Here is a 16,880-nt window from a genome sequence, read left to right on the forward strand (position 1 = left end):
AAACTTCACTTTATAGTAATTTATGAAAGATAAGAGCAACCGAACCCACCCAATACCACATCAGATTAATAAGGACTTTGTATTGGATACCTTTTCTATTTCAAAGATTAATAATATCTATAAAACTTAAATGCAGTAATAATGATGCAAAAATGGACATAAATATTGAAGTATTATTAATTAGAATATTTTAAATAAAATATAAAATAATATTTAATTATATAATAATAAAATAATATTTATATATATTTATTGATACATATAGGATTTTTAAAAAAAAAAAACCTTGACCGTTGATCCATTCATCGGCTATCTCAATTTGAAGCTAAGATTGGTGTAGACCCTCCTCAAGTTGACTTATTTAACCACTACATACCAAGATCAAGATTTTGGTTGTTAAATTTTGCAATTTATATTTTGTGCTTTCACTTTCATGGACAAATCTTGAAAAGGACATTCCTACAACAATAGAATATGAGGGTTATAAAATTGATTTTTTTTTCAATATAATTTTTAAAATATTATATTTATAAAATAATTATATGCATACACTTATATATTAATTTTAAATATCAAAATTTATATCAAAGATACAAAAATGACTTATAACATAAATAATCAAAAAAATCGTCTTAAATTTTTATAAGAACCTATATCTTGTAAGGGTTTGAGATAGTAAGATTATAATTCCCTTTTATTTAATTATATATTTTTTATTTTTATATTGGTTATTTTAAATATATAAAAACTAGAAAAATTTGTCTCAAAATATTTTAGTATTCTTTACCTAATTATACTCCAGGTCCCATTTTTTTTAATTCAAAATTTTAATATGAAATTTAATAAAATTTAGGTTTTATAATTAGATAAAGTGTATTGCGGTACAACAATCAATTTTTTAGACGCATTTGTTACAATTCAAAACCTTCGGGTGTATTTGTTACTTTCTTGAAACCTTAACAAGAAAATTGGTACATCCCCTTCATTCAAGGGCAAATTTTTATTAGTTTTTTCTTAATTAGAATTAAAGTAATATTACATATACAAATAGTTGACATTAAAAAAATGCATTCAAGCTCATGTGATATCATGTAATTAGATAATTTTTTATTTTAGATAATTCAATAGAAAATACAGACGTTGATCATTAAATCTTATAAAAAGTAGTAGCTTCCGCCTCATCCTCCATATTGGAACACTAATGGCATCTCTAAATCAAAATCAAAATTATATCTTTCTTGTGTTGCAGCACATTTCCATGTACTTTTAGCATATCCTATTTTATATAGTGCTCTTAGTCTCTTCTAATCTTCTTTTCAGGCTGAATAATTGTCTGCCAAATTGAGCCGCTAGGAATTTAGTTCTTTAATTTCCGAGGTTGCATAAGTATATTATTGATATGTTCCAATGAATCTTTCCCTGGAAGAAAAGAATAAAATATAAAATCAGTAAAGTTGGTCTACTTCTGTATCTGGTATATCTCAGAAGTGAGCCTCACCAGAATAACCGTGCTCTTCTTTCAAGAATTCAAACAAAAGAAGTCTTCTTAGAGCTCGAATCCCAGTAAGAATGTGGTAATTTTCTGAGATCAATGGTGCTCAATGGCAAGGCTGATGAATCAGAAACGAATTCGGCTTTAGAATTGGTTGATTCTGGGAAAGGAATAAGTTGTCTGGGAACTCCTCGCGTTGTATCGGTTGTTTCATCTGTTCTTGAGAGAGCAATTCAGAAGAACGAGAGTTTGCTTCAGGCGTCCAAAAAGAAGGATGTTGTTGCCATATTTCACGGCTCAAGAGTTCCCAGCTTGAGCATCAGACAATATATTGAACGCATATTTAAGTACTCAAGCTGCAGCCCTTCTTGCTTTGTCGTTGCATATATATACATCGATCGATTCCTTCAACAACTCAACGCCTACCTTACAAGCCTCAACGTTCATCGCCTTCTGATTACCAGTATCATGATTGCTGCAAAATTCATAGATGACGAGTAAGGTCTTATACATATATATTTCTGCTGAAAACCATATCTGTATTGAATTTTGATAAAATGTATACATCTTTCATCCTGCAGGTGTTACAACAATGCTTATTTCGTCAAGATCGGAGGGGTGAGCACCACAGAAATGAACAGACTGGAGATAAGTTTCTTGTTTACTCTGGAGTTTAGGCTTCATGTCACTGCAAAGGTCTTCAGGAAGTACTGTTTACATCTGGAGAAAGGAGCTGCAGAATACGAGAACATGTCCCCAACCCAGTCGGAAAAATGATGGCCAAACAAAGATGAGAACTAAGCCTACAACAGCAGCAGCAGTTGCCTTCTGTGTAAAGTTTCTGCATGTCCCTGGGGCATCAATATATCACAGCACCCAGATTCCAGTACAGGAAAAATGTCTGAAATAATGTAAAACAATGAACTATATATAGAAAAAAATTGCCTGCTCATGTTAAATTTTCAGGATTATGGTGTCAATTGAGTGTTGGGTTTAGCGCTAAACCATCAACGAGACATTTTACAACATCTAGAATTATTGTGAAATGCAAATACAGGGATTTTTTTTGGATATATTGAGGGACTGATGCTAGTTCAGGCAGCTTGGCGGCACTGCTTGAGTTTGAGAGCTTACCAACAAATTTTCACTTAAGCTCTCTTTTTTCAACGATTCTCCATTTCTTTGGTCATTCTTCTTTAAATCCTTCTCCTACTTGGGTAACCCCTCATTTTCTTTAGTGTCATTGTTTACTGTTCAAACTGGCTCAAAATGAAGCATCCCGTTCCAGATTTGAGCCGAACTCAAAACTGATTCTTGTTCAGATTTGATTTGACTCAAATTCATCCCAAATTCTGAGCTTCAGTTTCTGGAATGCTCAAGTGCAGATGCTCTGTTTCAACCACAATCATCCAGAATATATTATTGAAGTCACCAAAACGTAAGCTAATTGGAATAAGAGCGACAATAGCAAATATTCCAACAAGATTACTGTATTATCCAACCCAGCTTAAAATAGACATGGATTTAAAATGAAATAAAGGTGAAACAGCATATAATGCTGCCTTTTACAGAGGCAATGAGACAAACATGAATCAAAATTCTAAGATTGTTCAAGATTGAAACAATAACCATGGACGTTTACTCTGTTATTTATATTCAGACTCAAACATACAATCAGTCGTTAACCCAACAGGAGAAAATACTAAATATTGCTGTCACCATTCAATATGCTTTAAAAGGAAAATAAGAATATCAAAGAAAGTAAATACCCTGGTAGAAAACGAATCCAGATCATAATCTTTAGGGGCAACAATGCAACTCTGTCCCTGTGAGTTTCATTTACTTTTGTTATGGTTCTATGAAACATTTAGATCAAAAGTAACACTTTTCAGAAGCTCAGGTGCCAAACTTTAAGGGCTAAATTGTTGATGGCATCCAAAGCCTACTTACGTGTTCAAACTTTAACTTAGCTACATGTGCGATTTCGAAATCACAGCTGTAACTGTAAACACGTTTCCACTTCCCTCCATTTCCTAATTGCTCTTCATCATTTTTCTCTTAACCTCCTGGGGCAAGGCGTTGCTATCTCCGCCATCGTCCTCTGTCCATCCCGGCGAATTTGGGTGCTAAAACAAGTTTCACCTCCATCTGATCAGCATTTGGGTCCGGCTGTTTACTGAATGTTCAGAGATCAACGGCTGAGAGACAACTGGGCTTTGTATCACACCGGTGAACAAGCCAACAAGCATAACTTCCCTATGGGTGTAGCCTTTCATCTTTTTTATCATTTCTTGGTCGATAAAGCCAGGCAGCTGGGGTTTGCGTTAAAGGGTTTGCGACAGCTGCAAACAAGTATTGAAGAAACTTTAAAAATAGCAGTTTTCTTGTTTCAGGTTTGTCCTTTTTAGAATTTAAGATTATTAGAATATGAATGAAATTTAAAATATCGAAAATAAGGATTAAAATTTATATGGAGACGTTGAAGAGACTATAACTAATTTTGGGAAAGAAATGAGACGAGAGGAAATGAGAATTCTTGGGCTGTGTGATGTTATTTTGTTTGTTTGTTTCATCAGAAGCCAAGGCGCTAAAGTTCCTGAAATAGATTGGTGTAAACCTGGAGAAGATGCAGCAATGGAAGTACTGAAGGACAGTAAAGATGGGCTCTGACAGAGGTTGAAAGGCTATCCTACAAATGACAAAGAATGTGGGGTTTCTTGTTTGCATTATAGGCAGATATCTGCACAGAGATGTGCCTTGAAGGCTGGCAGGCCAATCTAAGAAGAGAAAAGCAGAAACCCTTTTTCTCTGTGAAAAGGAAAATGAACTACATAAATAGTTTCAATATAAAAGCTTTCTAGTTAAATGAATTTTGAAGTTGAAGACACTTAGTGCAATTGTTAAGATTCCGACAACTTTTGTGTAACTAATCTCCATCATAGCTCAAATTGACAAATCAGACATGTATATAAATCCCCTATGCAAAAGGGTATTTATTTGTGATCTAATTACAGACTATTGCCTTCAATCAGCTTTAAGAGATTATAACAAAGTTCAGAACCATTCACCTGCTGGAGATTAAGTGTGTTTGGAGTCGAGGCTGATTCAAACCAAACCAAATCTGAATAATGGGTCAGTTTGGACTCAGCTCAAATCTAAAATACTTTGCTCGAGACTAAAACTCAGCTCATTTGACTCCACGAGAATCATTGGAGAAGAAGAACTGAAACCAACATTAAAAAATGAGAAAAATTGTCGATGAGATGCACTCCAATTCGAGTTAAGCCGAGTTAGAACTTAATATCTTAAGCTTGAACTCAAATTGTTTAAGCTAAACACTGCATGAGGTGTTTTTCAACCAGAGGTGTGTTTCCTTGCTGCACAGACAATTTAAGCTGCCAATCCAACAATGGCCACCGCAGCTCCAACTGCAACAGTGAAACATGAGAAATAACAGGGTATATAGTTAACACAGATGAAATTTCTATAGATTTGTTTTATAGATCCAGACAATCAACACACCTGAAACAAACATAAGGGAGCGATTAATGAGTCGATGATAATGCTTCTGGGTTCTCCCAGCTTCGGTTTCTGGCATGCTCAAGTGCAGATGCTCTGCTGCAACTACAATCCTCCGGAATATATTATTGAAATCACCCAACTTTGAGTTAATTGGAATAGGAGCCTCTATTCCTATATCCTGACTAACCTACAATAGAAATTATCCCAAGATACTGTATCTTCAACCCAGTTTAAACAAAGAAATAAATTCAGAAGGAAAAGGGTGAAACAGCATATAATGCTGCATTTTACTGAGGCAATGAGATAAAAATGAGCACCACACAATCAAATTCTCGCACTGTGCAAGATTGGAACTATAAAACTTTCTTGGTTTACGTTGCAACCAAAGATGATCAAATAGAAAGTGTTGACAGACAATGCTATGGCCTAGGCATCTTTGCCCAGCCAACTAATATATCAGGCAGCAAAATTTATCTCAACAAAGGAAAAAAAAAAATAGCCACCAGAAGCCCCGAGATAAGTACTTAATAAAGCAAAAACCTTTCAGATTGAGAGCATGACTATGATGACTTGTTAACCCAAGAAAAGAAAAGACTAAATATTGCTGAAATCAGTCAAAATAATTTAAAAAAGAAAGCAAATTAGTGAAGAAAGTATATACCCTGGTAGAATCTTGTATTGCAGTTGGAAATGAATCCAAATCATCTTTTGCAGTGACAATAAGGCAAGGCACCTCATAGCCAGTATCCTCACCATGACTAGCAACATTTACAAGTAACTTGGTTGCTTTTTTCCAGGACTCATCAGAACTGCAGAAGTCAAAATCACCACAAGTGAACCAAAAATAAATACCCAAGTACAAAAATTAAAACTCCTAGAGAGATAGCTGGTTTAAGTCCTGGATTAGAAATAGTTGAACCATATGATTTGAAAAGATTTTAACGTCACAATTTATTGGATGATTAGAGCAACATCATTCTAGATTTAGTTTACCTGTCATGAACAAAAACTGCTACATCAGAGGCAGCCAAAGAATCTTTATTAGAGAGTAGTTTTCCAGCTACACCCTCATCGTCAGGAATTTCTGGGAACACAAGGATTTTTCTAGTTCCCTGCAGAGAAAAGCAAAATAGTTTTGTCAAAGGAATGACCTATCCACAGAATTAAGATTATAAACAGAAACTCAGATAATATTTGAGAGGGGAAAAAACTTATTGTTAAAACACTACTTTTAAGTAGAAAAAAATCTAACAAATCTTTTTAAAAGAGAAACAAGATCTTCTAAACACTACTTTTTAATAAAAGATAGAAACAAGACAAGAAAGTCATCTCTAAAAGATTATACTAATAAACTAATATTAGAACCTAGAGTTGATGGCAGTTATGTTATCCCACTTAAAAGCTAGAAAGATGTCGCAGCCATGCTCACTTTGACAACATAGTTTAATGGAGTTAATAAATTCACAATTTTACATAATATTTGGAATTCATAGTCTATAGCATTGATAAAATTGGGACAAGAATCTGTAAAATTTATTTATAACATACAGCAAAATACCAACTTCATAAGCTAAGAACAACAAAAGATGACTTCAAAAGAAATACAATCTGAAAGGCATGCAAAGACAAGTAGTAATATCGAACAATGACTAAACATCAGCATTCAATAAGAGTTCACACGTTCATTCTTTCAACTCTTGTAAATGAGGAAACCAAAGGTCAATTATACACACTATGAAATAACATATATCTATCCATTTCCAACTGTCCAACTACACAATTTTGCATATTTTGACCTACAACAAGACCATGTGCAAGAATTTTGTGCAAATATGTGTATTGAGAGAGAGAAACTCCATACCGTATCCACTTACCCCAGGTTGATTAATATGAACAGCATAACATTCATCAGTTGTCAGATGATTATCATTGAAGGGTCTGCAGTCAGCATGTCAAGTTTAGATTCCAAATTAACAAGTCAAACCAACCCAAAGAATAACCCGTATGAATTACAGCGAAGGATTAAGGTGATAGACCTTCCCAGAAAAGAATTTAATAATGCAGACTTTCCAGCATTCTTTAGCCAAAAACAAAGCACTTGAAAACATTTCTGTCTGATTGTTGTTTTTTACGATCTACGTCTTCTCCTGGTCACACGAACAGCAGAAGATGGATCACCAGGATATCCAATGTATATCAGATTTTCGACGGTAAGAGCTGGGTCTAAAAGTGCCATAAGTGCCCACTGCAACGCAAATATTTATTATAAATTTGGAAGCACAGGCCACTCAATTCTTCAATGGTCTCAGGCCGATCACAGGCATAAGTCAGCACAACTGCATCAGCCCTCTTCAGTTCTTCACTCAGTTTACTTCTATCCTCCGCACTAATTTATTAAACCCCACAGGCAGAAATAATTAGATACATTCAAATTCAAGCTCATATCGTAACTGTCACAAACAAGTGTCAAATTTTGATCCGAATAAAGTAGAGAGACCTTGAAGAGGTGTCGATAATGGTTATGGGCACGCTGTCAGGGTAGAATTCCTCCGGCAGCGGGGTAGCAGGCAAAACAGGCGGCACATTGGCAGGAAACATATCAGCGGCAGCAGTTACAATCAATCGTCGGCGGCGGCGGCGGCGGTGGCTGCGGTGAAGTTACGAGAGTCTGTAAAGAAAGTTTGGAGAATAAATATTTTTTTAAGTCTTATTTGATAACTAATAAAAATAACATAGTAATTTATGGGTAAGCATGTAAGGTAATATAAACCTTTATTTAAGGAGGGTAGGATTGATTTTATCCATTTTTTAAATTATATTAATCATTTATATAATTTATTTTTAGATAATTTTTTAATTTTGATAATAAAATATTATATTAACCTTAAGCATTTTCTAGTTTTATTTTTTTTGAAGTAATTAAATTCTCTAATTTAAAAAAAGATGTGTTCGTTAGATCTAAAAAATTCAAATTAAATAAGATAAGATTTTAATAAAATTATGTGTATAAATAATTTACACAAACTTATTTATAAATTATGATATATCATTATATAATCAGATATTATTTTATTATAATTTAAAATTATCTAATTATATAATAATATATCTTAGTTTATATATTTTATTTATCAGTAAGATAAATTCAAACCCCCTCAACTTATGTTTGGTTTGATTGCCTTCCAACAATATTGTTCATCTTTTAATAATATTATTCGGTTCAATTCATCTATTTGATTGTATTATTAATCAATTCAAACTATTTATATAAATATTATTAACTTGAGTTACTCTTAAATTACCTTGAATCATTTTTTAGCTAGTTAGATATTATTTTTTGAATCAATTTTGAATTTTTTGAGCTTAAATATATTATTATTTTTTGTGTTTAAATTATCATAGATGAGAATTTAATTTTTTAAAATTTAATCACTAAAAATGTTTGTTTCATCAAACGTTGTGTAGAAATTGCACTTGCCAAAAAAAAACTCAGATAGCTTGCAAGTTTGACCAAATATAACTGTTAAAAAGACTGAAAAGGGCCAAACTCAAATTTGTGAACGAGTTCCAAGTGCGTAGGAGCTGACGTAACCTAACAAGATCCGTCAAAGCTGGACGGTGAACCGAAGCCGAAACGAGACAACGCCCGGTATCACGGTATCAATTCATAACAAGTAACGCCAAAATTTGTGCACACCACAAATAGTCAGTTTCTTTTTCTTTCCCATACAGTGACGGTTTCCGTACTTGTAAAATTTCATGTGTTGAAAGGTTTTATTTTTTATTCCTTTACGTCTCTCGAAAACTGAACCGCCGCAATTGTATCGGATTAGTCAGTTAATGAAACGGTGAAGGTGGGTGTTGATCTCGAATCTTTATCGGAGGCGACTTCTGGTGCCGTAGGATCACTGTTGAGCACGACGATCTTGTACCCGCTTGACACATGTAAGACCAAGTACCAGGCCGAGGTCAAAGCTCATGGCCAGCAGAAATACAGGTTATTCATCTCATTTCTGTTGTTGTTTTGTTGCTTCCTCATCTGGGTTTGGATCTCTGTGTTCTATGTTTTGTTGTTTATGTCTGATCGGTTGATTCGTGAGTTTAAGTGCACCTTGTTCGGTGTTTATAATTTGAAGGCAATTTATTTTTTACTGAACTGCACTGATTCGCTTGGGAAATTTCGGTTGTTATTTATGAAAATTTAAAAAATGTTGAATCGACGAAAAAATGGCTGCCTGTGTTGACTAAAGCTCATATTTACGAAAGAATAAATAACGATCCTAGTTGTAGTTGTTGTTTGTAGCTGCAAGTGAGCTGAAAATAGTACTAAAATTTTACTTGGCAGTAGTTTTGGACAGTAGAGATTTCTTTGAAATTGTTAGTAGATTGGTATGCACGTTGACATAGTGCTTTTGATTTTGCAGATCCGGAAAATTCCAATTTGCGGTTGTTATTATGTAATCACTGCATGGTTGTTATTTGCCTATTTCTATGGCCACAGCTATTTCAAATGATTGTATCTGGAAAAGAGTGGTTCTAAATCAATTGGAACAAAAGCAAACTTGATTATTGCTGCTACTGTTGGGGCTTGCACTGCCATCGTGACTAGGTGAGACATCGTTTGGCTAACTTTCTGTTCATGTTTGAGAATCATTCCTGATTATGCAGGATGAGGCAGTTTTGGCTTGGCAGGAATTTCAGCAGGATCTTGCCCAACTCTGGAAACTATCCCATTGCTATCCCTATAGGTCGGACTCTGCTTCCTTACTTCAGCATCAGTTTCTACAACACCCACCTTGGGCTAGATCATGTCAGCTTCTGCAGCAAGATGCCGGGCAGGAAATTCTACAGTTACGGCAGGGACTGTCTTGCAAAAGTTTGCTGTCCTTGTCACTTTTCACTGCCTGGATTTCTGTTCTACTGCACCCAGGAATCCCTTTGCATTTTCCAGCAGATGCAGATTCCAGCTGCCAAAATATGTCACTCTCTGGTTTCGATTAATTGCTACTACAGCTGCTGCTACAACCGGGGGTCCTCTTTATGTTGCCTGCTACAGCCTCATGAAGATCAATTCTGCTAGCAGCTGCCTCCCAATTAAGATGCTGACTCAGATTAACTGCTGCACCTTTTACCTGTTTGGCATGTCTTTATCCCCAAATGCCCCGAGCAATATCCAGTTCAAAAGCTCCAGGCTCAAGTGTGTCTTGTGTGCTACAAATCTGGATGTAAACCAGATTTTGTATAGCTCTAGGATTTGGGCTGGCATATGGATTTTGCTATGTGTTTGTTACCTTGGGAGTGTTAAGATCCTGTAAGGTACTCTTCTTGAACTCTATCACTATAAGAACTTTGATAGGTCTTAAAGACAAGTGGATCTCTTTGTGTGGTTTTTCTTTGCAGATTTGTGAGTCTTTAGCGTGCTTTTGCTATCCTTCATTTTCGAAGGATAAGCTTAGATTCTTATTTATTTTAATTACCAAAAAAAAGGGAAGAAGTCTGATTTCTGACTATACATTGCAAAGCAAAACACTTTGCAGTACTATTACAAAAGGAAGTATTCTTAAACGCTGAAATAGAACACTCCTTCTAATACAAAATTATAATAAAAGTAGCACAGGGATTACAAGATAGTAAAAACAGTTTGTGTTACAGTGAGCGGCAATTGTATAACTGCTGCAACAGTTGCTGTGCCTCTCCAAAGATTGTTGAAATACACAGTTATCAACTTTGCTTTGGAATGGTTCTGATGTCAAGTACGCAGTCTAAATTTACACACATAAACTTGACTCTGATTCATACAGCTTTACCGCATTAGGTATATTTGCAATAAAATCCTTCGAATGCTTTTTTGATGGGTAGTTTTTCAGAAGTGCACATCTACCCAAATCCGTGAAATGGAGAACTGATGCTATCTCGCCACACGTGCTCTTGATCGTATCGCTGAAGAACTTAAAACAAAGAAGCTCAAAGGAAGGATATTTACCAGCAAGTTTGCCGAAAGCTAACTTATATAATCCATCTAAGACGAAGTATGCTAGTTGATTTTCCAGTAATACAATGTCTGTAAATATGTCTATGTACATTATTGGTTATCTAAATAAAAATCATCCTCAGCCTGGAATTTCCCAACGAAGAGCTCCAAGATGAAAACAACATCATATATAATCATTGTTACAAAATCAAGACTCTCAAGCTCGGAAGACTCGACATAACAATTATGAATTCGTTGCTCATTGTTTTTCATATAGCTTAAAATGTCCCATTTAGTAATAGATGTTCTAGTAAGAAAACATTGTAAATATGATGCTTTTTGCTTTTCCATACCATCTAATTCCTCTTTCCCATGATGAAGAGGCCCTATTGAGACTCACTGAGGAGTGTAAGCTTTTTCATTTACCATGCGAAGGCGTTTAGCTAACCGAAAAATACAACACCCAAGAGATGGTTGGGCTCGAAGTTTTCTCTTATGCTAATTAGCAACCCTTGGCTCTGGTCCCCATGATCTCCATCTTTGCTTGTATCACCTCGGTGATACCTCTAAAAGAGCTCGATGATGAAAATTGCATCATCTACAATCATCTTTACGAACTCATTCCTTGAAAGCATGGATGTTTTAGCATAACAATTACGAATGCATTGTTCATTGTTCCTTATGAAAGCTAAAACTTCCTTTATCTTGATCATAGTTATTCGTTTAAGAAAACTTTTTGTGTGCCTTGGTTTTTTCTTCTCCATTTTAGCTAATTTTTTTTTTACCATGATGAAGAGGGCCTATTGAAATTGCTTATCGGCTTGTGAGCAACATCGCATTCGGATAAAAAATTTTCTCCATATCGTATCAGAGAAATCATGTCATTAATACATTTGTTTCTTCAACAATCATCTATTCAAAACAACATGAATAAATATTATGTATATATTTGTCTTTCTCATTGAATAGTTTGATGTTAAAAAGTTAGAATTATTGTATGAGATGATACTAATTGTTAGTGACTCGAGGTTATTTGTGTCCTTTTATTTCATCCAAGTCAACATAACTATTTTAGTTATTGATATTTTGTTTAAAATGGTTGATAATCCACATTTTATGGCACTTTTCGTTGATATATGTATGGTAAGCCTTAACCCTTGACATGTAATCTTGTACTTTGATGTATATAAGTGACTTTGTATAGGAATGAAAATAGAGCTTAGAATATTTATCCAAATATATATGTAACTCTTTTTTCCTTAGCTCTCTGTTTTCTCCAGAAAAAAGCAACCTTAAAAATCTGTTTTACATCCTTTTTTCATTTGAAAATTGTTAATCTTTTAGTCTAGCTAATTTTTCCAAGTTCTACAACATGGTATCAAAGCATCTATGATCTTAGTGGAGCTGTGAAATTTTGAATCAAAACTCATCAGTAAAAAAAAAAAAAAATTTATTCAGTCAAATAAATGGCTTCATCCTCATTTCTTTGTCATCTCCTGTTTATAATGGTGAAAATTATTACATTTGGATAGTTAAAATGAAAGCTTTCTTAAGGGGTGTAGGACTCTAGTACTATGTTGAGGAGGAGAAAACACCACCTCTATTAGGGTCCAATCTTACTTTGAATCAAATAAGGATGCATGAAGAAAAGTTACCAAAGGTCCAAGAGTTTTGTCCATAATCCAACAAGGAGTAACTGATGATGTTTTCACCAAAATTGTAGCTTGCAAAATTGCTAAAGAGCTAGGGATAACTTAAAGAAGATTCCTAGGACAATGAAAAATCAAGGCAAAATGCTTGCTCTAAACTTGAGGAGAGAATTTGAAGTCCTGAAGATGAAGGAAGCAAAAACTATTATTGAATACACTGACCAAATCATGAAGGTAGTGAATCAGATTAGGCTAATGGGTGAGAAATTATCATTTATGAGGATAGTAGAGAAAATCCTTGTAAGCATCCCTAAAAGGTATGAGACAAAGATATCCTCATTAGAGGATTCAAAAGACTTTTCAAAATTGGCTCTACTAGAAGTAGTAAATCTCTTGAAAGCTCAAGATCAAAGGAGAGCTTTGAAGCATAAAGACGCAATTGAGAGAGCTTTTAATGTGAAGCTTATTGAGAAGCAACTTGGCAGTAGCTCAGGCATGAAACATACAGTGGAAAAAAGGGAAAAATGGAACTAAGGGAAAAGGAGTTGTATGCATTAAAACTCCATCAAGTACTAAAGTCATTAAAGATGTTCTTTTAGTTCTTGAAATTAATTATAATCTATTAAGTATGGGACAAATGTTGGAAAACAGCTATACTTTGCACTTTGAAAACAAGTCTTGCATTATTTTTTATCTATTAGGCTGTGAATTAATTACTATTGACATGAAAGACAAGAATTTTGTCATAGACCTAAAACAAACTTGTGTTCATGCATATCAACATGTTGAACTAAGCTCTCATCTGTGGCATAAAAGACTTAGTCACTTTAATTATTCAACAATGAAGCGAATGCATACTAAAAGTTCAGTGATGAATTTGCTTGCTATAAGTGATCATGATATAGTGTGCAAGGTGTGTTAACTAAGAAAAAAAACTAAACTTTCATTTCCTATCAACAAATCAATAGCAAGTGATAAACTTCAGTTGGTTCACACTAATTTGTGTGGCCCCATAAGTGTCTCATTCTTGAATGGAAGCATATTCTTCTTGCTCTTCATAGATGACCACTTTCTTAAGCAAAAGTCAGAAGTATTAGACATTTTTAGAAAATTTAAAACTAAAGCAGATAAGCAATTAAGGTGTAAGCTCAAAGTGATCAGATCAGATAATGGATCTAAATACATTTTAAAGGAGTTTATTGCATTCTACAATGTTAAAGAGATTGTACACCAGTTGACCACACCTTATACTCTATAGCAAAATAGAGTTAGCGAAAGGAAAAATAGGTCTATAATGGAGATGTCCAGGTGTTTATTGTTTGAAAAAAATTAGCTTAAAGTTTTTTGGACTAAGGCAACCAATACAACAGTATATTTGCTTAATTTGCTGCCTACCAAAGCCTTAAATTACGAGACTCCCTATGAAGCTTGGCATGGTCTTAAGCCTTCAGTAGATCATTTGAAAGTGTTTGGGAGCTTGTGTTATATCTATGAGTCTAATGAGAGAAAAACTAAATGGATGAGAGGTCAGAATGTGGAATATTTGTAAGTTATAACAGTGTATCAAAGGGGTATAAAATTTATAACCCTAAGACCAAAAAGATAATTATTAGTAGAAATGTCAAAGTTGATGAACAAAGAACTTGGAATTGAGAGGAAAATAAAGAAGGCAACCTTGGTTCAAATCTTGATCTCAGAATCAATGTTTTGCTAGAAAATTATTCTTATTCTAGTGATGATGAGGTTGTCCCTACAACCAAAATTAGATCACTTGAAGACATCTATAATATATGTAATGTTGCTCATGTTGAATCGAAGTCCTAGAGGAAGCTGCAAATTATAAAGAGTGGAACAAAGCCATGAAGAATGAAGTTGATATGATTAATAAAAATTACACATGGAGCTTGGTTGAAAGACTTGAAGATAAGAAGATTATAGGTGTCAAGTGGATCTACAAAACCAAATTCAACCCTGATGGTTTAGTGAATAAACTCAAAGCTAGACTAGTTGTTAAAGGTTACTTGCAGCAACATGGGATAGACTTTATAGATACATTCACTCCAGTAACTAGATATGATACAATCAGATTTCTATTAGCTTTGGTTGCAAAGTCAAGCTGGAAGGTGTACCATCTTGATATCAAGTTTGCTTTTCTAAGTGGCATACTAAAAGAAGACATTTATGTAGAACGACCTGAAGGCTTCAAGGTAGCAGAAGAAGAAGAGAAAGTGTATAAACTTCATAAGGCTCTGTATGGCTTAAAACAAACATCAAAAGCCTGGTACAGTAGGATTCATTCTTACCTACTAAATCAAAACTTCTCTTGCAGCCAAAATAAGTGTACCCTTTCATGGAAAAAAAGGGTAAAAATGATTCAATTATTATTGTTTTCTTGTATGTGGATGACCTTTTAATGATAGGAGGAGATATAAAGTTAATTGTTGAATTTAAACAAAATATGAAAAGAGAGTCTAATATGTCAAATTTAGAGGAAATGAAACATTTTCTTTGTTTAGAAATAGATCAAAATTCTAGTGGCATATTCATCTCTCAAAAGAAATATGCTATGGATTTACTAAAAGGGTTTCAAATAGAAAATTGCAAATCAATATCTATTCCTTTGGTTATGAACTACAAGCTTAGGAAGGATGATGTTGAGGAAAAGGTGGAAGCTTCTCATTATAGAAGCCTCATTAGCAGTTTGCTGCATTTATCTTTAAGCAGACCTAACATCATTTTTCCAACTTCTCTCCTATCCAGGTTCATGCAATCACCAAGCAAAAATCATTTGTGTGCTACTAAAAGAATACTTAGGTACGTAAAAGGAACTATGTAGTGTAGCTTATGATTTTCAAAACAAAATAATGGCAAATTACTAGGCTACTCAGATAGTGATTGGGCAGGGAGCTTAGATGATTTTAAAAGCATATCAAGGTATTGTTTCTCTCTTGGTTGTGTAGTGTTCAGTTGGAACTCAAAGAAACAAAAGGTGGTTGCACAATTTTTTGTTGAGGTAGAATACATTACTATTGCAAGTGCAGCAAACTAAGCCATATGGTTGTGAAAACTCCAATCTAATTTGAATCAAGTTGAACTAGAGAGTGTGACTATTTATGTGGATAACAAGGCTACAATTGCCATCACTAAAAATCTTGTTCATCATGGAAGAACTAAACATATCAATGCAAAATTTCATGCCATCTGTGAAGCAGAAAAGATGTGAAAAATTAGTTTAGTACACTATAGTTCTAAAGATCAATTGGTTGACATCATGACAAAGGCTATTGCTAAGCCTCAATTTGAATCCTTAGGGTTAAGACTTGGAGTTATCGAAAAAACCTCAAAGGAGGAGTGTTAGTGACTTGAGGTTATTTGTGTCCTTTTATTTAATCCAAGTTAGCACAACTATTTTGGTTAGTTGATATTTTGTTTAAAATAGTTGATGATTCACATTTTATGGTACTTTTTGTTAATATAAGTATGGTCAACCTTAACTCTTGATATGTAATCTTATACTTTGATGTATATAAGTGACTTTGTATGGGATGAAAATAGAACTCAGATTATTCATCCAAATATATACGTAACTCTTTTTTCACTTAGCTCTCTGTTTTCTCTAGAAAAAAGCAACCTTAAAAATATGTTTTACATCCTCTTTTCATTTGGAAATTGTTAATCTTTTAGTCTAGCTAATTTTTCCAGGTTCTACAACACTAACCTGAGCACCATCGACTGCACAATGATCTCCAATGTCAAAAAGGTGCATGATTAAAATGAAGAGGATGGATTCGAAGACCATTTTGCAAGTGTTCTGGAACATGAAGCCCATAATGATGACAATAACAAGCCTTTGGGTTTCTCCCATTGAGACTGAATCCAACTCGAGATTGAGTCAAGTGTGCCATATCATTTTTTAAGCCATCAGCTCAACGATCAAAGGACAAATTAATTGAATGTAGTGATTTTACAAGAAGCATCTTGCAGTAGGAGAACAAAGCAGGTGTTACAAAATTGCACTAGTCGTCATTGATTTTATCTTGATGATCAAAGCCATTGGTTTTGGGATTTGAATGGACAATGATTGGCGCAAAGGTGAATTCCATGAATCCCTCGTCATCGTTGTCTTCTGTCGTTGTCATAGCTTGTCTTAGGTCTAGCGAGCTCATAGACTTTAAATCTCAGAGTACTTTTTAAGTTTTTATAAAGGGTAGAGAAATAATGCGTAGATTAATTATGCACACATGGC

At 34.2% G+C, this 16,880-nt stretch overlaps 1 protein-coding gene, 1 long non-coding RNA gene and 1 pseudogene across 4 annotated transcripts; 2 read left to right on the forward strand and 1 right to left on the reverse strand.

Annotated features, from left to right (window-relative positions):
- Positions 1-1,514: 1,514 nt before the first annotated feature.
- Positions 1,515-2,444, forward strand: LOC123209775 (cyclin-P3-1-like). The gene is made up of 2 exons (XM_044627913.1): positions 1,515-1,989; positions 2,074-2,444. Exons 1-2 carry the CDS (start codon positions 1,592-1,594, stop codon positions 2,267-2,269), a joined length of 594 nt encoding a protein of 197 aa, XP_044483848.1. The 5' UTR covers positions 1,515-1,591; the 3' UTR covers positions 2,270-2,444.
- Positions 2,445-3,236: 792 nt separating this feature from the next.
- LOC123208737 lies at positions 3,237-7,612 on the reverse strand (annotated as a pseudogene).
- Positions 7,613-8,536: 924 nt separating this feature from the next.
- LOC123204850 lies at positions 8,537-11,143 on the forward strand. 3 transcript variants are annotated; one of them, XR_006499634.1, is made up of 3 exons: positions 8,566-9,011; positions 9,439-10,330; positions 10,882-11,143. It is a non-coding gene; the product is annotated as an uncharacterized LOC123204850 (long non-coding RNA). The 3 variants fall into 3 exon arrangements; XR_006499633.1 differs by lacking the exon at positions 10,882-11,143 and having other exon boundaries at positions 8,570-9,011; positions 9,439-9,623; positions 9,693-10,413; XR_006499632.1 differs by lacking the exon at positions 10,882-11,143 and having other exon boundaries at positions 8,537-9,011; positions 9,439-10,413.
- Positions 11,144-16,880: the final 5,737 nt, after the last annotated feature.

The sequence above is a fragment of the Mangifera indica genome, chromosome 2 (assembly GCF_011075055.1).
Source record: "Mangifera indica cultivar Alphonso chromosome 2, CATAS_Mindica_2.1, whole genome shotgun sequence".
NCBI lineage: Eukaryota > Viridiplantae > Streptophyta > Magnoliopsida > Sapindales > Anacardiaceae > Mangifera > Mangifera indica.